The sequence below is a fragment of the Dunckerocampus dactyliophorus genome, chromosome 6 (genome assembly GCF_027744805.1).
Source record: "Dunckerocampus dactyliophorus isolate RoL2022-P2 chromosome 6, RoL_Ddac_1.1, whole genome shotgun sequence".
NCBI lineage: Eukaryota > Metazoa > Chordata > Actinopteri > Syngnathiformes > Syngnathidae > Dunckerocampus > Dunckerocampus dactyliophorus.
In genome coordinates, this window is record NC_072824.1 from 14,738,064 (window position 1) to 14,759,128 (window position 21,065).

General features: G+C 42.0%; 1 protein-coding gene across 5 annotated transcripts in view; it reads right to left on the bottom strand.

Moving 5' to 3' along the window:
• The window catches only part of LOC129182557 (nucleosome-remodeling factor subunit BPTF-like), a 45,394-nt gene that overhangs the window by 13,652 nt on the left and 10,677 nt on the right, over nt 1-21,065 (bottom strand). For 2 of the 5 annotated variants that reach the window (XM_054778820.1, XM_054778822.1), the window contains exons 8-32: nt 20,789-20,965; nt 20,532-20,713; nt 20,233-20,364; nt 17,469-17,598; nt 17,142-17,277; nt 16,760-17,050; nt 14,314-16,183; nt 13,217-13,341; nt 12,953-13,081; nt 12,657-12,807; nt 12,502-12,541; nt 11,512-11,737; nt 11,125-11,271; nt 9,051-9,169; nt 8,907-8,976; nt 8,613-8,791; nt 8,171-8,411; nt 7,859-8,106; nt 7,090-7,200; nt 6,238-6,405; nt 6,006-6,088; nt 2,152-2,377; nt 1,765-2,081; nt 596-769; nt 321-513 (exon numbers count right to left, since the gene is read on the bottom strand). In XM_054778820.1, coding sequence (XP_054634795.1) covers nt 321-513; nt 596-769; nt 1,765-2,081; nt 2,152-2,377; nt 6,006-6,088; nt 6,238-6,405; nt 7,090-7,200; nt 7,859-8,106; nt 8,171-8,411; nt 8,613-8,791; nt 8,907-8,976; nt 9,051-9,169; nt 11,125-11,271; nt 11,512-11,737; nt 12,502-12,541; nt 12,657-12,807; nt 12,953-13,081; nt 13,217-13,341; nt 14,314-16,183; nt 16,760-17,050; nt 17,142-17,277; nt 17,469-17,598; nt 20,233-20,364; nt 20,532-20,713; nt 20,789-20,965 — 5,865 coding nt within the window. Of the gene's footprint in view, nt 1-320; nt 514-595; nt 770-1,764; nt 2,082-2,151; nt 2,378-5,991; nt 6,089-6,237; nt 6,406-7,089; nt 7,201-7,858; nt 8,107-8,170; nt 8,412-8,612; nt 8,792-8,906; nt 8,977-9,050; nt 9,170-11,124; nt 11,272-11,511; nt 11,738-12,501; nt 12,542-12,656; nt 12,808-12,952; nt 13,082-13,216; nt 13,342-14,313; nt 16,184-16,759; nt 17,051-17,141; nt 17,278-17,468; nt 17,599-20,232; nt 20,365-20,531; nt 20,714-20,788; nt 20,966-21,065 lie in introns of those variants that run through there. The other 3 variants (XM_054778821.1, XM_054778825.1, XM_054778824.1) reach the window with 3 other exon arrangements.

Genomic DNA, 21,065 nt, shown 5'->3' on the forward strand with positions numbered 1-21,065 from the left:
TGCAGACACCTAGTCACTCCACCTTTGCCACTGCTGTGGCAACTCAAAACTGAAAGCGCGAAATGCAACAAAATGCGTACTTAGAGAGCAAAGAAGAATACAAGAGTAATTAAGGGTCAAAATGCGGACATGTTGGCAGGTCTGCTGTAGTGTGTTTTGCTTCTTTGTGGTTTTTGCAAAGAGCATCAGCAATGGCAAAGAGGAAAAGTGTGATGATAAGCATAGAACTGCAAACGTAACTAAACTTATTGCAGCATGAGCCCTACCAACCTCCAACATTTTTGACACGCTACAAGACACTGAAAGACCTTGTGTCTCACCGTTAAAGAGCGCATAATCCTCCGCAGGCCCTCATTGTCTTTTTCTGTGAGTGGCGTGAGGACCGTCATGGCGTCTTCTGTCGACTGACACTGCGGACACACATATTCATCAATGTGGTTCGCCTCGCTCTGCAGGATGCCCACGCAGCGGCCGTGGTACCAGTTCTGACAGCGGTCACAGCCAATGTAGAACCTGGGAAAAACCAGCATACTCCTTGAGTCGTGACACAGCATTAAAAAACATGACGTGATGGAAGACGACAAAGACTCCTGACTGGGATTCGTCGTATGGTGTCTGACAGATGCAGTAGAGCTCCTCCTTGGTGCTCTGCCGGCCCTGTTTGCACTCCATGCAGATGTAGTCTTCCATATCCTTGGCTTCTTTCTCTGTGATTCCCACACATTCACCATGATACCAATTGGTGCACAGGTCACAGCCAATGTAGAACCTGCAGAAGAAGGATGATAAGGTTAGTGAGGTTGCTAAGCTACTGTACACAAGGTTAGTACCGTATACCAGTGTTGGCCGTGAACAAGCTCTACACCAGATTCATTTTCCATTATCCTGGGGAGCTGTGTCATTATGTCTGGAATTTCCCCTTGCGGGACTAATAAAGGCATATCTTATCTTATTACATCACAAGGCTCACGCCTCCAATCAGGAAATAAAAGGGAGATCAGTGTGAGTCACGTAATTTAAATAATGTTTATTTTGTCAAACGTCCGGATAAAAAGCAAGGAGTTGCTTGGAGCTTTTATTTCGAAGATTACTCATTTTCCGTTAGAATTTGACAAACTACGAGGCAATCAATCATTAAAAAAACACGTACAGCTACAGTATTATTTGCTATTATGCTACAAATAACCATGAAAAACATAATCTAAATGTAATATGACTGTGAATTAAAGGAATAAACCTAGATGGTGACTTATATGTTTATATTTATAGTGTGCATGCGGTGGAAACACACTCCTTCATAACAAATAGTAATTTAATATTAAGAAGTGTGCCAATGAATTGCAATTTTAATAAGCCTCCACATCATTACATCATTTACTGAATTGTTTGACGGACGTTGTGGTCGGCAGTACAAAATATTTTCAGACATTTGCACAATAGCACAGTAACATTCTGGTGACTAGAAGAAAGTCTGCTCTGCTCTCATATTAACAAAAAATTTGTCAATTAAGTTGAAATGGAGGTAACAGTCTGGTATTTACTTGAGGCAACACCTCACATTATGCAAACGGTTCAGCACTCAGTCCAGCAAGTTTTTGGAGCCGGAGTTGACCAAAACAATACACCAACATTTCAGCACCACTGTGGAACCATGACAATGGAAGACCAAAGCCCTGAAAACCTACTCTAAACCAGCTCCGAACCAGTCACAGTGGAAAAGGGATATTATTCATTCAGTATCTTGTGCAGTGTGAGCTATCATACTTGGTCTCATCGTAGGGCGTCTTGCAGACACAGTAGAGTTTGGTGTCCTTCTTGCTGTCCTTGGTGCTGGTGGTGGAGATCATCTTCTTCTTCTTGGACTTAGCTGAGGTTGTGATCTCCCGCTCCTCATCACGTTTCCTCTTGTGTGTGGTGGTGACGGTGGTGGCATGCTGCTGAGTGGTTATGTTTTGTACACGGGCTTGAGCGTGTTGTTGCTGCCTGTGGGCGGAGGCGGCAGCTTGGGCAGCCTGTTGGGCTGCGGCCTGTGCTCTCTCCTTCTCCCTCTGGATCCTGAGAATGTCCATCTTTAGCTCCTCCTGAAGAGCAGATGTTTTAATCAAACATATATATTTTCCCTTGTTCCAGTTTTTAGATACCAATGAATACCTGCGCTTCCAGACGAAGCCTCTCATCAAGAAGCGCCCGTTTCTTCAAGATCTCATTCTTCAGGCTCTCTTTGTGGCGATGAAGAAGCGCGGCAAGCTTGTTGGCTTTCACGAGCCTCCTCTTTGACTCCACCACCTTCTCTTTCTTCTTCCTGTTAGCTTCCTGCCTCTCATCTCTGTCTATGCGGTCCAGGAGAAACTTCATGACCTGATTGCATACAATCATTCTGGAGAGAAAGAGGCAAAGAGCCATTAAAAATCATCTCAAGCAAAACTAACAGCTGTAGTTAATCGTTATCACTAACAAGAAGTTAATAGAGCTTGGCCTTGTCAAGTTCAAAGAAATGTGGGAATCTTCCACACCATTTATTACAGAGATTAAAATGTGACAATATTTCTTGTTTAGAAAAAAACTGTTTTGCCAGAACAGGGCAGCCAGAAGTCAATCAGACTGTCAACTATGTCATTGCTACTGTGAATGATCATACACTCATATGGAAATGGCAATACACGAGGCAGGATTGGAACCGCATATTAAGTGCTTTACGCACACTATAAACCTTGCAATCTAACCTACCTCGGTGTTTCCAGCATCAGCTTGTGATGTGAGGTTGCTTTTTCCGTCGGAGCTGAACAGCTGCCACTGTGTTAATGTCCAAGCAGAAGCTGTAGTAATTCTACATTTGCTCAAACTTAAGATTTGTCAGATCAAAACAATGTTCGGAATTGTCTGTACCCTTAATCACTGAGTGGTTCTATTCACACTTGTTACATTTGGCTGGGCACCAGCTTTACAATCACCGGTGGAAGTTAGTTACTAACGCTCAAAGTTAGTCGCAGAAATGATAGTCAGGTCTATCGGTGACGATGCATTGTAAGATAAAAGGTTACGTGGGTGTCTTGCTTCATTAATAATGGTATCGTGGCAACCAACTCCGCTTCATAACATACCGCATAAGTAGAAAAGATCCATATATCATGTTATGCATTTATTCAGTAATTAAATACAAGCGGTCAACAAAGGTGAAGTATCCGCCACGCAGGCGAGCGGGAGTGGAGCTCCACCTCTGAATGCACATAAGTGACGCCTTGCAATGCCGGTCTGAATGCTGTATAAACCTCTCCGCAAAGCAACCCAACCCAACCCCTAACCAGCGACAGAGCCAAGAAGGCAGAGTTTGGACACATTCCTCCATCGCCTGGCAACACCTCGCCTTCCTGGTGAAACACGCATGAGTGTCCAAAGTGTGGTCCAGAGGCTATCTGTGGAACGTTGCTCATTGCAGAAATAAAATAAACTAAAACCCCCAAAACACGGACAAATAGAGCAAAAAAGCATAATGTAACTAGAAAAAGCTCAAATGTTGATATTAATAACTAATAAAAACACACAAAGATTTGTCTTTAAATATATGTATAACATTGTTTTTTTAAAAATTTTTTTTATTATAAATATTAAAGGACAGCTGGACAGACCTGACATAAATAGACAAAGGCAAGTAGATAAGACAAGAACAGTGAGCTCGCTTTGTTCAGCTACAAGCTGGAACTATTAATGCTGCACTTCAGTCAATAAGAAACTTTCAAACTTACTACCTGCCCCTCATGCATAAGCTAAGTTTGTTTTTTTCAGCGGCACTTGGCACAGTGGCCTGTAGTTTGAATCCTAGTCAGGGTAAATGGCAATACATATTATTAGTATAATTTTTTATTTTTTTTTTTTAACAATACTGGCCGTCGTCTGCCAAGAAAAATTCTGACTGGTCAAATCCCCACTGAAGGCCCAGATACCAAAAGCACTGCCCTCAACTGATATTTAGACATCAACATAAATGATTACCAATAGCAGCTACAACTGCCATCATTATTTTAACTTTTATAATTTTTTGTTTTTGTTTCAATTTGTGGAAAAAAGTTCAACAGTTAGTATCAAGTATCATGCTTAGGTCACAAAACATTTCAAAATGTACCTGCACTGTTTTGTGACTCAGTTAAATAAAAGTCTGTCCAGATCTATATTTTATTTTCAATTCTATATTATATATTTTTATTATATTTTGTCGCAGTTTTCTTAAAAGTTATGTTAAAATATTGTCTCGTCTAGTTCTTGTGAACCCAATATCGTGTATCATCTTGTCTCGTGAGCTGTGTATCGTGACACACCTACTAATTATAATATAATTTAATAGATTTAGGCATGTGTCTATATCTGAGCCTTTGTGCATAACTCTGACCCTGTGTAAATTACAGAAAATTCGAAATAATAATCACATTTATGCATCCAATTCTTCTTTTTAAAAATGATTGAAGATGTACAGTATGTTTATTCAATCCATCCTGGAACAACAGTGCTTTCAAAAGTGTTCATGGACAAATACCATCTATCTGAAAGAGGCAGGAGAGCGAAGTGTGTGCAAATTTTCCTAATTATCTCTGAATGTTCAGAACTCCTGTTTCCATGCTACTGTTGTTTTGAGAAGATTAATCCTTTAGGAGTTGTGCTTTAGTGGACATCTGCATGGATGTACCACCGCTTAACCCATAGCTCAAGCCATGTTGTTCTTATTGTTATGCACTCCATTTTACCTCAATAGCTTCAAGACACGAAAGAAAAGCAAGCCTATTATAAAAACGTGTATTTGTGGACATGGAATGCACAGATGTTGAGCAACTTTTTAGCTGTTATGGGTTTATTTGTGCTTAACGGGGATGGGAGTGGCATTAACAGGAGAAGAAATGCATTCTGGGAGTTTCAGCAGATGCTATGCGCAAATAATGAAACAGGAACTAAAAGATCAGTGTGCAAGGTTAAAATAATTAGCAAGGTTAACCTTTTTTTAAATATTTTTGCATTGTGGTCCCTACAGTTGACAAAAAACAGTTAGCAACTATGAAAAAAATTGGAGCCCAAATTGATCATATATTACAGTAAAATGTGGATAATCCACGACTCTGCGTCATGAGTACGTTCACTTGTGTCTGCTAACATTCGCAGTTAGGGGAGAAAACTGCCGATTCATGTGAGCAACAGAGCGCCTTGCTGGCTGCGGTACACAAACACACCCGTGCCTGACGGGGTCAAAGACAGGCCAGGGTTTACAACCGATGTGCACGTTGCAAATGCGGCATGAGTCAGCAGTGCAGAGGCAAGCGGGACAAAAACAAGACATGCACGCTGATGCCAGAGTGACAAGGTGATTAAAAGCCCAAATTATGTTTTGCAGGAAAACATGAGAAGGTGGCGCGACGAAATGGAAAAAAAAATGGGACAAAAAATAAGCGAAGACGGGGTGCAAAAGTGGGGCTGCCAATGTAAAGTCACGCTAGTCTGGCTGTAGTGTTTCGAGTGTGTGTGAATAGGCATGGTGTTGAAACTCACACACGTGTGTGTCAGAGTCAGCTAACGGCCAGGACAGCATCTAATACAACGTAAACATGGAGGACAGGAAAGAGGAAAGACTATCAATAGTTACAATGTGTTGTATTGTAGTTGATGGTTGATTTTAATTTTATCTGCTAAAATAAACATGGCACCCCGTCTCTCACCGAGGTCAGCTGGGATAGGCTCCAGCATACCCGTGACCCTCGTGAGGATAAGTGTATAGAAGATGGATGGATGGAATAAACATGGCATCTACTTTCACTTTTAAAAACTAGAGAAGACCTACGGTGTCATAGTCAAAATCATTTATAAGTTGATTAGCCTTTGTGATCTTCCTTGCAGGGTCAAAATGAGGCCATGCAGCTGTGGCTGGTTACACACCCAAAAATTCCCATGCTGTGCAGAAGCTCCCAACTCAGTGTTGATCTCATCAAAAGAGGAAGGGAAGAACACACGTACACACGCGCACACACCTCTGATTCTCTTCTTTCTCTTCAGGTGTCACAGTCTTCTTCTGCTTCAGATATTCGATCAAAGCATTTTGCTTTGTTACAACCTAAGAGAGACAAACAGTTGAATCCATTTGAAAGTCATTGTGCCTTTGATCAACAGGCTAACTTTTAGGTATACTTTTATAAATTAGCCCAGTGTTTATGATGGGCTCACATTGTACACATGGATGGACACACATGCGCAAACACCCACCCACACCTGTTTCTGAATCAGGTCCCTCTGGCTGACAGAGTTGAGAGCTTGCTCTTTCTTGACCTCTGCAGCTTGTTTCTTCTTCTTCTTCTGCTGCTCTCGGAGCTGTTGGATCCTCTGGAGCTGCTCCTGTATGGACGCAGCCTGGATGGTCACGACGTTCCCGATCTGTGTGGAAAACATTTTGAGAGGATGGTGACATGACACTACAAAACATACTACTCCAACCTAAGCATGTGAGTCAGTAGCGACCACCCTAATTCAAGATTCAAGAGAGTTTTATTGTCATGTGCATAGTAAAACAGCAGTTATACCATGCAATGAAAATCTTATTCTGTTCATTCTCCCAAGAAAAGAATGAAAACAAATGAAAGAATAAGAACATAAGAAACATAAACACATAAACATATGTCATATGTCATATGTCATAATGTCATAAATGGAGATTAATTTGTGCCGGCTCAATTCAATACAAAAAAAGCTGTGATTATCACGAATTCAGGAACTGGAATGCAATAAACTAGAATGCTAATTGTTTCAAAAGATGTTGTCTAAATGTAAATCATTTTTAATACTGCACCGGGAAATTGTTGCAGCCATGTGATGTGCACATTTTAACTGATCTGAGAGACTGCTGCCTTGGTAGGTGCTGCTATTTTGGTTAGCAACACATTTCAAATGGGGTCGTGCGTGAACGACAGTGTTTATGAACTAAGGTGAGAGGAGGGAAAAGTGATAACGCACACCTGTTGAATAATTGGGGCAGTGTCTTTTAGTGGGTCAGCCACTATATAAGAAAATATGGTTTCATGTTCACATGTTTTGTCTGATTTAGTAGGCTAATTGCACTACCTCTGCTCCCTGAGTTGACTTGAGTCCGGTCTGTTGTATCTGAATAGGAAGCTGCAGTTTGAAGTGCTGTGGTACAGATGTGCCACTCTGAGCCTGCAGCTGTGCCAGTACCTAAAGCATCAACAAAAAAAACAAAAAAACAAAAAAAAAAATCACAAAAGAAACACAAATCTGATAAAGAAGAAATGTGGGCCAAACAATTAGTTTTACCTCAATGTAATTCTAGTACTACATATACAGTACCATATACAGTGGTGTGAAAAAGTGTTTGCCCCCTTCCTGATTTCTTATATTTTGGAATGTTTGTCACACTTAAATGTTTCTGATCATCAAGCAAATTTGAATATTGCTGCTAACGGTGGCCCAACCAGTTATTTGGTTTATGTGGGAATCACTTTTTCACACAGGGCCATGTAGGTTTGGATTTTTTTTCTCCCTTAACAATAAAAAGTTTTTATTGATTGATTGACATGTTTATGTCAATTCAATGTCAATGACATTTCATGTTATGACCGTTATAGACATTTTCTCATGTAGTCCTGTTGTTTGTTTCTGCTGGTTTGTTATTGTTGTTGCTAGTGGTGTTGTCTCTATTGTTCCCCTCTTGTCCCCGCAGTCCCCCCTCTGTCTTCTTTTCTCTTTTTCTCTATTCCCTCCTGCTCCGGTAACAATAAACATCAAATAAAATCTATGGAACAGGAGAAGAGTATTGTGTTTTTCCCTGGCAGAGAATATCTGACTGAAGTTTTTTTTAGAAAATGGACGCTACCTGGACCTGCTGCTGCAGCCCAGACATGATGAGCTGGGGCGTCTGCTGTAGCTTGGCAGTTCCTCCTTGCAGCGAGGTGGGAGACTGAATGGGCATGTGGGCCTGCGTCAGTGGGGGTAACTGGCCTTGTGGGGTGCTGGTGGCGGTTAGGGTCGCTACCCCTGGTTGGAACGGGGCGGCTGCCTGTTGAGCAGGCTGGGCCGGCGTTTTCGTGGAGTCAGAGTTTGGCTGACTGGAGGGTGTGGTAGCTGCGGAGAAAAGTCGAGGGAGTTGAAGAAACCGTAGCCATCCAACTGTGTTTCCTGTGCATACCTGTGTTTGACGTGGGTGTGGCCACTGTGGATGGCGGCGTGAATAAGAAGCGCTGCACCTGACCGTTGGGCAGGGTGGCCTGCATAAGCTGCTGGCCAGGACCGGGGATGACGGTAACTCCGTGAGGTATGACCTGAAGCTGACCGGTTGTCTGCCCTTGACCCTGGATCATCACAGTCACAGCCTGATGGGTGCCGGTGACACTCGCCTGGCGATCCCCACCTGAGCCAGCCTGCTGCTTCTGTGGAGAGGAAGAGCAGAACATGGATGGAATGTTGTAAGCTTGCTACCAATCACATTTGAGTCATTTACAAATCTAGAAAAAATAAGCATTTTTAAAAATATATAGGAAACCATCTGTTCCTCAACCCATGGACAATAAATGTAAGTAACAACAGTGTTTTCATGGCTTTGGTTTATGACATTGGTCTCGCTTAATAACCTGTGTTAGCTGAGCGAGCTGCGCCAGGGTGAGTTTAACCTGGCCGGATGACGTTCCTGCCGTAGTTGTGCTGGCTGCCACCTGGCCAGTAACTGTGGCAACAGGACTGGCTCCAGTAACTGAGGTGGATACTGTCTGGCCTTGTAGGATCTGAGTCACTACTTGTTGACCAGCCTGACCTAAAAAACAACAACAGGTGGCACATCAATGAATGAGGAGAGGGCAAAAAGCAGACCGACAATCAAAGACTTTTATTTAACAATACGAGAAGCTCCAAAAATTAGGCAATGGTACCTTGCTGTACCACAAGGGGTGCTGGAAGAACCGTCTTCCCCATAGCTCCAGTCACGGTCTTAGGACGGATCTGCACATCGAGGAGAGAATTTTGATTGAAGCTAATGAACAACAAAATGCAGTACACACAATATACAACGTTACCGGTTGATGGGAGCCTGGGAGACCAGGCCTCATGTTGCGTGGCTGTAATGCTGTAAAGGTCCGAGCACCCCCTGCTGTACTGGGCGGGATGATACCAAGCACCTTCTGCTGCACAACTCCTGAATTTGGAGGCAAAAAAAGATGAAAAATGAAATGAGAGAAGAAAAGTAAATACATTTCACACAAACACAAAGGGTTGGAATAAGCAAAGAACTATTAGAGGGAAAGCCTTTATTCCCCATAGTTTTTATTAACTCCACAAGGTAGAAGCTGTATTTGAAGTATTAGTGGTCAGCATCCAAGAGCTTTATCTACCACTGCATGAGCTTTAAAATGTTGGTTTCGCTACTCTAAAAAAAATCATGCATGTTACACTTGCCGCACTGTTGTTGAAAATTGTCTCATCAGCAGTATTAATGCTGGCTGAGAAGTTTTCTCCTTACTGCTATTACAACATTGGTTCTGTTGCTGCTGTGTTGTGCAATATACTTGTTAATAAATGACCATGTAATCAAAGACAGTTAAATTTTCCCATCCACTTTCTCATGCACTCCAAATCCTTATTAAATTGTATCATTTGTTTCTGAGAATTGGCCTGCTTCCAATTAACTCTCTGTCCTAAACAGTGCGGCTATAATTAGAGTAGCATAATACGGTTGGTTATGTTAACCCAGGCTTTCATTCTGTGTGTGTCATGCCAGTTAAGGAGATCCAAACTGGCTTTTCCTCTTAGAATTGCATTTGTAACCACCTGGGACACAGCTAACAGCCTTCTTGCTACCAATAACATTTCCTGCGACTAGGAAATGTTCACAAGCTAAATATTCCCAATACAATACAACACTGTAAAGCAGTGGCTACACACTACAACTTAGCAGTTGTACTGAGCTTGTGTATTATTTGTTGTGTTTTTCGCTCTTTGCAAGATGGCCAACTTTTGATCACAGTCATGGTAAATATTAGTGGAGCAGGTACACAAAACTTCAAAGACTGGCTGAAAGCTTAGTTGGGTGTCCCCCAACACATCTGAGTGCCCTCATACATTATTCACAGCTTTTTAACTTTCGCCTGACAAAGGGAGCGTTTCATATTTGCCGTGCGAGCGCATGTGAAGCAGATGGATGAAGAAGAAATCATGCGAGTATCACCCCCACCCCCTCAGATCCTGCTGTAATTTTTTTTTAAACCACAACCAGGCAGGTAAACCTCTACATCAAGAGCTTCCCTCTTCAAACAGGGACGTTAAAGCTGGTTGTAACATCCTGGGAGACTCTCCTCTGGTCACACACACACACACACACACACACATCAAATACACATTTCTATGGACTGGCTGTTTCGGGAGACCTGGGATTTGGAACTCCAATGAGTGGAGAGGTAGACTTTTATTCTAAAAGACGGAGAAAAACTGAAATCCCGCAATAGAGGGCTACCTGTCTGGGCAGCAGACCTCAGGGTAAACTTGTTTTCCTGCCTAACTTCCTTCAGCCCTGCCAAAACAAACAGCATGCACTGCAGTCATGCTGGATAAATAGACATGTCCATTAAATGCTCACACTCCACCTGAACTTGAGGTTTCTCCATCAGCGTAACTTAAAAAAGGGAAGAAAAATCACTTTCATTTGCTCATCTGAAGATTGCAATGTTTGATCTAAACAGGTTACTCATATACTGTAGTTGTTAAAATTCATCCTCTACAGATTCGCTAGCGTAGCTGCGGAAATGTGCTGTCAAAACTATTTATAATATATGAAAGTGTGTAATCAAAAATTGGATCTTGGACAACACCAAGGGTGGTCTTTCTGACTAGCAAACACCAATCACCCACATCACAGACTGACATTACCAACAGAAACAAGCTTTGAAAGAGCTTAAATTGAGTCAGAATTAAAAGGCTTACTACTATGCTGCCAAACATGATGACTCATGCCAAAGTAAGCAGGTGACTTCATGGGGCGTCCACACAACAATGGTGTTGGCGACACATTAATTCCAACTTCCAACCAACTTCACATTAATTCTCCCACAACTTACACCACATAAAAACAGAGCCCACTACCCCCACCCCACCCACCTCCTTGTGAAGTTGGTATGTTGACTGTGATGATCTTGCTGTTGGCTGGAAGCGGCACCTTGGTGGTCACTACTTTTCCATCTATTGTGGTTTCGGTAATCTGAAATGTGTGCCCGCCAGCTGCGGCCGCATTGGCCTCTGTGCCCACTGCAAGTAAAGCAGACATGAAAAAACAGTAAACACGATATTGAATTAACACACAGGTGTGGATGTGACAATGCTAAAAAGCTACAATAACCAACTTGATGGAAAAACATTGTGTTAATCACGAGTACATTTGCTGCATCTTAAGTTACATGCATCTGGTAGACATCCACACATGAATAAAATAGACATTAATTCATGTTTTACATATAGACTTTTTTCAACAGACTTTCAAAGGTGTACCTTGTGTGCCTTGACCCTGTTTAATCCAAGTGGCAAATGACTGCTGGAAATTCTTGTTCTGCTGATATTTGACCGGGCCGCCCACCTTGGAGGTCAGAACCACCTTGGCGCTTGGAGTTCCCTGGCCTGACAGCGAACCCACCACGACCTTAGGTGTCACGGCAGGTGGCGTGGGAGTTCCTGTCGGCGTGACTGTGATCGAGCCTGGTTTCTGCTCCTGACGTTTCTGAAAGCAGTCGGTATATATAAAACTCCTCATAAACTAGAAATATGAGCTTGTACAGTATATGATCACAATGTGTCCCAGAAGGCATTTCTGCATACCGTATATATGTACTGTAAATGCTTAAATTAACTGATAAATCTCTTATAGTGGCTGGGTGACTTGGTCTCTCATTAGCGCCAGGTCCAAAACATCGGCATTAACAACTCTGGCTCTAGGCAACCTCCTGATACACTTTATTAGCTCCACAAAACAACAGTAGCGGCCTTTGTATTTCCCAACATAGATGACGATCTTTCCCTATATGATCAATGAAGTATCTCCATATTTGACGTATCATAAGTGGACAACATCCAGTAGCTTTATCCACCTCTGCATGTGCCTTAAAATGTTGGTTGCGCTGCTCAGCTGTTGGTGTGAAACTCATGTGTGTTACACTTTTGCACCGTTTCCTCACGGTTTTCTCTTTACCGCTACTTCTGCTGCTGTGTTGTCCATTATACTTGTTAATAAATTATCATGTGGTTTAAGAGAGCTACATTTCCCTTTCCACTTTTTCATGCATCAAAATTATATATATTTTTAAAGTTGTTACAAGTAAATAGTTTTTCAAAATTTCATGATTAACTCTCCTGTTATTGCCTACTTAAAATTTATGTCCGTGCCTGTCGTGGCTTCGGTAAATAAACGGCCTGACTATAATAAGACAAGTCACATGGGCTTCATTGGTAGGACACAATGACGATAATAAGATTAAAGCCTCTCACCTTAGCTTGTTCAGCTGCCTGAGCTTTTTCTTTTTCTACCCTGTGTAACAGGAGACATTAACGATGTAAAGTCAAGGAAACATCTATTGCACACATAATTTCTTTATCTAGCTTTTATTATACCACTGATAAAATGTGACAGTGAGCATTGTTACCTCTCTGAGAAGGCTCTGATCTCCCACAAGTCCAGTTCTTCCTCAGCAACCCAGGTCTCCATCACAACTGGGCCCGTCTGCTTGGCAGGCTCGGGCTTCTTGGGACGCAAGGCGCTGGAGCGCAGCCCCTTCCTCTGTGGGGTATGGGTTTCTGCAGCACATATCAGAAGAAGTTTATGATTGGCTGCATGTGTCAGCAAATCAACTGCTGATTCAAGAGGTAACCAACTAAGTCTTTTTCATAGTATATGTTGTGTTGAACCACAGAATCCTTGGAATAAGAGACTAGATGTTACCTTTGGGAGTCTCAGGAGCTCCAAGAGGCCAAACTATTTTGCGGATACAGTATTCTGAACGAATGCTGTTGGGACCCACGTCACGACGCTTTATGATCTCTGTGGTGGTGATTTCAGTGTCTGATGTCTCTGTAGCAATGAGAGGAGTAAGGGATCGAAAACTGACTTCAGCAACGGCGTTTGGTGTGTTTCTTTGGCTCAATAGAGAGACAGCTATCCAAATATGATATAATATTATATTGTTGATGGTGGTGGGGGCTCTACCTGTACGTGCAGTACTGACAGCTGCGGATGGTTTCACAGCCATGTCATCCCATCTTAAACAGGCCCAAAGCAGTCTCAGCATCAGACTCACACCAGCCAAAGTCTTCACTGTCTGCAAGCGATATCTGCAAACACAAAGTGAAATACTTGTCATGGGTACATGAAGATTGTCATTAAAATATGCACAATCACCAATTTCTATAATAAGGTATTCAAAGGAAAACGTGTGTGCATTGAAATGTATTTAAAAGGGCGCAAACGTGGGAGGAATGCGTAAGTTTCTCGTGCAAGTGGTAGCTAGTGTTTTTGACTGGTGTCACATGGTTCATTAATGTGGCAGGACAGCTGACTGCCAGTGACTCCCTCTGTGTTTTACAATGCACACTACAGCACAATGACAGCAGGCAAAAAAGCAAGAGTAAGAACAATTGTCATTATTTCAATTTTTTAATTATCTAATTTATATTATACAAACATATATTAATCATATAATACATCAAAGTAAATTATATTTCTATAAAAAAAAAAACATTGCCATTAACAGCTGTGGCTGTAGGTAACCTCTGGATGTGGTTTTATTAACTCTACAAGATGGCAGTAGCTGCATTTAAAGTACCAAAAGTGGTCAGCATCCAGCAGCTTTAGCTACCTCTGCATGCACTTTAAAGTCAGTTGCGCCACTCAGCCACGTGTGTTACATTTTACTAATGTTTACAATGAACTCATCAGCTTTATTAATGCTGGCTGAGCAGTTTGCTCCTTACCGCTATGACAAGAGTGGTTCTATTGCTCCTGTGTTGTGCAATACATATGTGCACTAATAAATGACGATGTAGTCAAAGAGAGCTACATTTTCCTTTTCACTTTTTCATGCACTCCTGTTATCACAGTTGAGCTGTTACAAATAATGACTTTTCTAATTATCACCTGCTTCCAATTAACACCCCTTCTGCTTTATGGTATCAGTAAATAAAGGCCCTTTTTATAATTCAGAGAATTTACGGTAATAATTCTGATTTGAGTGGCATTTACCTAGGAGGAATAATTTTCCTGATAATGTTTCTGCTTCATGTAACAAGAGAAAAAGAAAAACTTACCTCCAGGTGATACCAAATGTCGGCCGGGGTGAAGGATACGGCCAGATATCCTGGGCCGGTTTGGCGTTATAGTTAAATACAGCAACCTCACGGAATCCCCCCCGCCTTCCCAGCACCTTCAAACTGTCGTGAGGCAACACAAAAATGCTCTTGCGGTTGCTCTTGGTGACAAACTTGCGATAAGACGGAAGGGCTGTGTCCGAGCGCGCCTTCTTGTTGACGGAGAATTTAAGGAGGCGTACACGGCCTCTGGTTGTGGAGTCTTCCTGGAATACATGCGACACCGAGGTACCATGCGGGCCCATTGTTGACTTCATGACGGAGGATGAAAAGGTTGTCTCCTGTTTTTGTGCAATTATTTCACTCTGGCTGTCTTTTGACGGACTAGAGGAAGAGATTTTGGTCACAGTTGTTTTGGTCATGGTGGTGAGGGTGGACACAGCGCTCTCCGCCATAGATGTTTCAGCTTCTACAGATGCGTTTAGTGGCAGTGTCCTCGTCTCTGTGGAAACCACTGTAGTGGTGGTGGTCGTGGAGGTGGTTGTTACCTGTGTGAAGAGGGTCTTGAATGGAGTAGTCATGCCACTTTCGCTATTCTCCTCTGCAAACTCATCACTCAAACTGGACTCCTCTGCTGATGGTATAGGAGAGGGCGCCATTCTGATGATCTTGACTGCAGGAGTGCCTTTAGCATTTGCAGAATGAGCTGCTGATGTGCTTTTGTGAAGTGGAGAGCTCTTTGTATGTGCATCTATGTTGTTTTCCAGCTTTAACACCTTTATGGGAGGTTTGTAGTCCGCATCTGATGTTATGTTGCGCTCAGCTGTTTCTTTAGAGATAGTCTCCTTTTCCCCAGCGTGTATACTTTTGTTCGCAAGAGAAAAATCTCCATTAACCAAAGGCTTTTGTTGTTTACCCTGATCCTCTACTTGATCAATGTTGTTCACCTTGGTACTGTTACTATGAACACTATTAATTGGACTCAACCTGACATCACTCTCCAAACCATCGTTGCCGTTCATCTGAGGAAGAGGAGAAACTGAAACAGGAGAACGTTCAGGAGTACCTTGTCTGTTCTCCTGATTTTCATCAGCCACCATGCCATTTGCCTGCAAGGCCATCTCCATTGCGCTTAATGTCTCTGGGCTTTGTAAGGATGGTTTGGGAAGGGATGTGTTCTGACTGTTTTTTTGGTCAACATCTTTTATAAGTGTCCTTACCAAGTCCACATTAGGTACCTCAGACCCAATATTTTCAATAAGTGCAGTGTTGGGAGTGTCTATACAATCACTGCCTGTTTGTTGCTCTGAGGAGCAATCTTTTGGCCCCATAGTCCTTTCTTCTGAGTCTATCTCCAGTTCTGGGGAAACGGTGCTGGTCTGGTTTGGAGAAGTAGATTCTCCTGCATCCAACCTACAACAGTCTTTGGGTGTTGAATCAGGGGCAGAAGAAAGGGGAGAGGCTACCTCATTGGCAGCCTGACTGCCACATTCAACTCTTCCAATATCTGCAGGCCCAGGTGTTTCTGAAGTTTGCTCTTCTTTCACACATTCACACTCTTTGAACAGTGTCTGAACCAGAGTCTGGGGCTTAAGCGGCAACCGTGGCCGGACGGGGGTGCTCTGAGGCGGAGGTGTTGAAGAGGGTGTAGCAGGCGTAGGAGTCTGGGATTTAGTCGGAGACCCCTGCCGCTTCTGCAGCTGTTCGATAGCATGCTGCTTCACTCGCCGCTCCAGCAGGCTGTCAAGTTTAGAGGGTTTGACTTTCTTCTTGTAAGGGATGCGGGTGAGGAAGCCCTTGCTGACATCCACGACATCGTAGTTAAAAGGGCGAAGGGGGTCATCTGCGTGCACCTCCTTAACACTTGGCACTGGTGGAAAAAAGAAGTGATGGTTTTAGCAACAAACAGTATCTCACCAAAGTAGAGCCCTCACACAGCAAGCATTTTTATTACGTATATCAAAAGGGACAATACTACAGAAATGAAACTTGGAAGCTACTTTAGGGTAGTCAGTGTACACAGCTTGTATGCAGTATACTGTAGATGTACTTTCCACAAACTCAACACACAGACATTGTTGTCTAAACATCTGGCAACACAAGCGAGTACCAACATAATTCTGTCTTGCATACAGTGAAGCATGATCCTGGGCTGCATGATTACTGTTGGCACTGGGGAGATGCAGTTCATAGAGGGTAAACATGAATTCCAACATGTACTGCGACGTTTTGAAGCAGAGCATGACAACTCTCTAACTGGGCCGTACGGCAGTTCTCCAACATTATAATGAGCCCAAATAGTATAGTCACTTATATATCATTACAATATATCTGTATAATAAAATGGTTGCTGAAATATAAGGGGTGTACTCACTTCTGTGAGATACTGTAGTACTTTGTATTGATACTTAAAATGCATGAAAATGAAATTGAGTTGTCTTCTTACTTTGCCCATCTTCTGACTGTAAGTCTGTAGGATCCACCTCCATCTTGGCTGGTGACTGGTCCACATACAGTCCCTCGGATGTCTCTTCTTTCATGTCCTCTTTTAGCTCTTCGCTAGACTCCAATTTTTCAACTAAGATCTGATTGTCTGTGACAGGTTTGGAGGGCAGAGATGACTTGTTATCTGTCATGGTATCACTGATCAAGTCAGAGACTCCCTGAGATTCAGGTTCATGGACACTGTGTCGTTGACTCAAGTTCAAAAGGGTGCACTTCAGGCCAAGCTTAGCATCTTTGGAAAAACAAAAAGAATAGTTTATTATTCCAAAAAAATCCAAATAATGACTCAGTCCCACCCAGCCACGAATCTTTCATTTGGAGACCTTCAAGTTCTTTGCGGTAATTGGCATTGGTGTTTCCAGGAAGCCTTGGTAGAAACCTCTGGACATAGGTTTTACTGATCCAACTCCAACCCCCGTAGCCAGTAACACGATACTCTTCTCCTTTCTGCTTCCACACCTTCACAGAGGACACAGAAAGAGAAGCAAAACCAAGGACAGGACGAGTCAACAGTGTAGATATTTGGGAGGAAGTAAAAAATGTGTGGAATGAATGTGCAAAGACAACAGGAGAGTGGGAAGAGGGAGTTTGGCGGCTGACCACCAAGTGCTCGGGTCATGATTCTGCTCAGTGACCTAAATGTGCCCTACCTGGTGCTTAATTGGAAAAGTGTATTTGACCCAGGTGGCCTGTTGCATCGTCTCTTCATCCTCCAGCTTCTTCTCCCTCTTCTTTAGTTTCTCTTTCTCCTCACGCTCCATGGAAGTCATGCGGTTTAACCTGAAAACATTTTTTGAAATTGTCAAGTTGAGGTGTTTGCTGTAAAAGTGGATATTTAAATAATTGTTCTATAGCAACATAAATGAGTATTGCATATGAGAAAATCGTATGTCAATTATTATAATTTATCACAGTACAAGTTGGAATTTACAGTATGTACCCCCTCAATGAACCGCTCATCCCCAGTGCCTGCAGCACTCATGCAACCGTAGACTATGACACTTGACTGCAGGAAAGACAAAATTATCTTGGTACACGCTTGTGTTGCAAGCTATTTAGAAAATAATCAGTGGACAGTAGGGGTGTAACGGTACATGTATTCGCAATCTGATTTGTCAGTACAAAACCTTTGGTTTAATACAGAGGCGTACCAATTTCCCATGTGGTACGCAATAAATGAGGGGCAGGAAGTGTGCCTCTCGTCACACATCTACTTGGAAAGCAAATACAGTGCAGCCCAACCTTTGGCTAGCAGAAGTCATGGCTAGCGATGGTGCCAAGGAGAGGCCAGAGGTTGAAAACGCTCTTCCTTTTTTATTGAAATCTCCAGTTTGGGAATACTTCCCCTTCTTTGTGAAAAGTGTGCCAGCATTGTTCAGTAACGATTGGGAACTAACTAACCCTAACCTGGCAAGCTGAAACTATTAATGCTGAACTTCGGGTATAAAGAAGTATAATTTTCTAAAAATAAAACAATAATGCAAGCTGATAATCTTGCACTTGGCTGCATCACAACACTTTTCTAAAAAGGAACAATGTAATCAAGTATATATTTTTTTCATTTTTAAATGTTTTGTTAATTTTATTTTTTATTGGAGATTTTTTTTATTGAAGAATTATCTGCAAGCATTTTGCAGTTTTTCAAGTTTCATTTTAAAAATCATTAAAACTGTTTACACAAAAGCTAAGCAGTTTTATGTTTTGCATTTTGTTCCCTTACTGTAACAAACATGAAACGAACCGTGACCTGAAAACTGGGATGTGTACCGAACTGTGATTCTGGCATAACATCACACCCCAATCCGAATTTTAGCGATGCAAAAATCTGACACGCAATTTTTATTGTTATTATTATTTTCATTCGTATACATTCCTATACTGTATTCCTATTCAATATTGTATCGGATGTATCTTGCTAGCTGCTGTAACAGGTGAATTTCCCTGCTGTGGGATTAATAAAGTACTACTACTATTACTACTATTGATTTTCAGTGTTGAATCGACTCATATGACGACTTCGAATGTTAAGTCTAGCTTTAAGCCTTTCAAAGTCATGGATCGGCGCTTCGGGACAAGATAAAAGGTATATAAGGATATGAATTCACTTTAATATCTATCTGCAGATGAAATTTCATTAAAATCTGATACAGTCATGGAAAAAAATGATTAGACCACCCTTGTTTCTTCAGTTTATTGATCCATGAAATTATAGTTCAAGTCATGCTTTATCAGCTAGAATTAATAACAGACTTGATTTTACATATTTAAAATTTTTTTTTGTAACATTGCCACATAGACTGCATGATTTGGCCATTATAACATTGTTTTGAGAGCATAATTTTCCGATGTTGTGGAAAACACTGTATTCCCGCCCACAATTCAGTCATTTCTATGTCTATGGGGCAGCGGTAATATATAAAAAACCCCCCGCAGAAATAGCGGCAGGCAGAGGCAGTAGTTTGCAGCCACGTCGAGAAGATGATTGCTAATTGCTGTGCTAATTCCAGGACAGGAGATATGTGATGTTACACATATTGGTATTGGTTGATGTCGGAATCGGAAATTGAGAGTCGGACAATATCGGATATCGAACAAATAACACAACATTGGACATCCTTAGAATTTGTAGTTTGCAGAGTTGTGGAAGAGCACTGTTCAAAATATTCTGGTTATTTTTCTATGTGAGTGCCAAAATATTAGGTATAAACATACCTCTATCATATTTTTTTGAGGCAGGATAGTCTGTATTAATGTTTCTCTGTTGTTGTTGCTTAATTTATTGGTATTTATGTTTCTTATGATGGTATTTATGTTTCTTATGTTCTTATTCTTTTTCTTGTGTTTTCTTTCTTTTCTTGGGAGAATGAACAGAATAAGAATTTCATTGCATAGTATAACTGCCTGTTTTACTATGCATATGACAATAAAAATCTTGAATCTTGAATCTTAATTCAGACACATTTTAGTTCCAACTATTGAAGTTTTAGCCTGTGGCTTCTTTAAAAGGTGTGTTGTGCTGAAGCAGTGGTCGCTGAGAGGCATAAGTGGGTGGTACTACGACTGGACTTGCAGTCTAAATATTATTCCTCACAGCTAGGGTGGGCCTTTTGATCCGATCTGGTCAGGATCACCACTGCCTGCCGAAGCAGCCCCGACTGACTACACACTGCCTTTGTCCGTCTGCTGAATGCTTGTTTCAATATACTGTAGTATCTCAAATGTTTGCCTTTTAAACTGAAATTGTGAAAGCAAGTTAAAGCAAATTAAAAGATATGATACCAATAGTACTTTTCCCTTAAGGATGTGAGCTTTTTGTGCCAATTCCTATTTATTTTGTGTTGGGCATGTACACATAACAAGATAAGTATTGTGGCTATATCTTGAAAATGCAAACATGGAGCATGCTGTGTGTACCTGGTGTGGCCAAGTGAGTCCTTCCAGACCGGCATGGTTGCCACAGGCTTGATGGCACACTCCAGGATGGCCAGGGCTAGAGCAAACTCTCTGGCCTTGCTGCACATTTGTACTGCTTTGATCCAGTTGGTTCTACAAAACCCAAAACAAGTTTTAATCATTGTTCTGTTCTATTTTGTTTTTTTATGCCATTAATTCCTAGTAAGGAAGATAATAAGCAGAGACGGCACCAGGACAAACAAAAAGAGGTCTACGTAGGCAACACAAATAAGGCGAAAGGTGCCAGATGATTTCCATACCTGTGTGAGGCCCAATTCGGGTGCATGAACGGTGATGGAATATTGTTCTCCAACTGGATGATGGTGAGTCTCAGTGTAGAGATGGTGATCAGCTTAGAACCATGGATGGACCCATTCCACTTGAATTCCCCTGCCGGTGTCATGCAGAATTTGTGGGAGAGGTGCCGCCTTTTGTCGTGGTCCTAATCAACATTTCAAACACAACCGACATTATGGGCGCTCTAGGATGTGTTCTATAAGTACAGGCTTCTACTTGCCTCTCTGTGCTGGTGCTTGTTGAGGGCCAGGGCGTTTGTGCTATACTGGTTGTGATAGACACGATACTTCCCCTCCTGGCCCAGTTTGAAGAATTGGCAGACCACGCCCTTCATCACCACGTCCTTGCTGCGTGTGCTGACACGGGTGACATCACCTTGTGCATTTACTATGAGGATCTACAGATGTAGGAAACATGCTATGGGTTAAGACATTAAAATACAACATAGTACAGGTAAATGAAACACCGTCGTCATGTATAGAGTTGGTATATTTGCT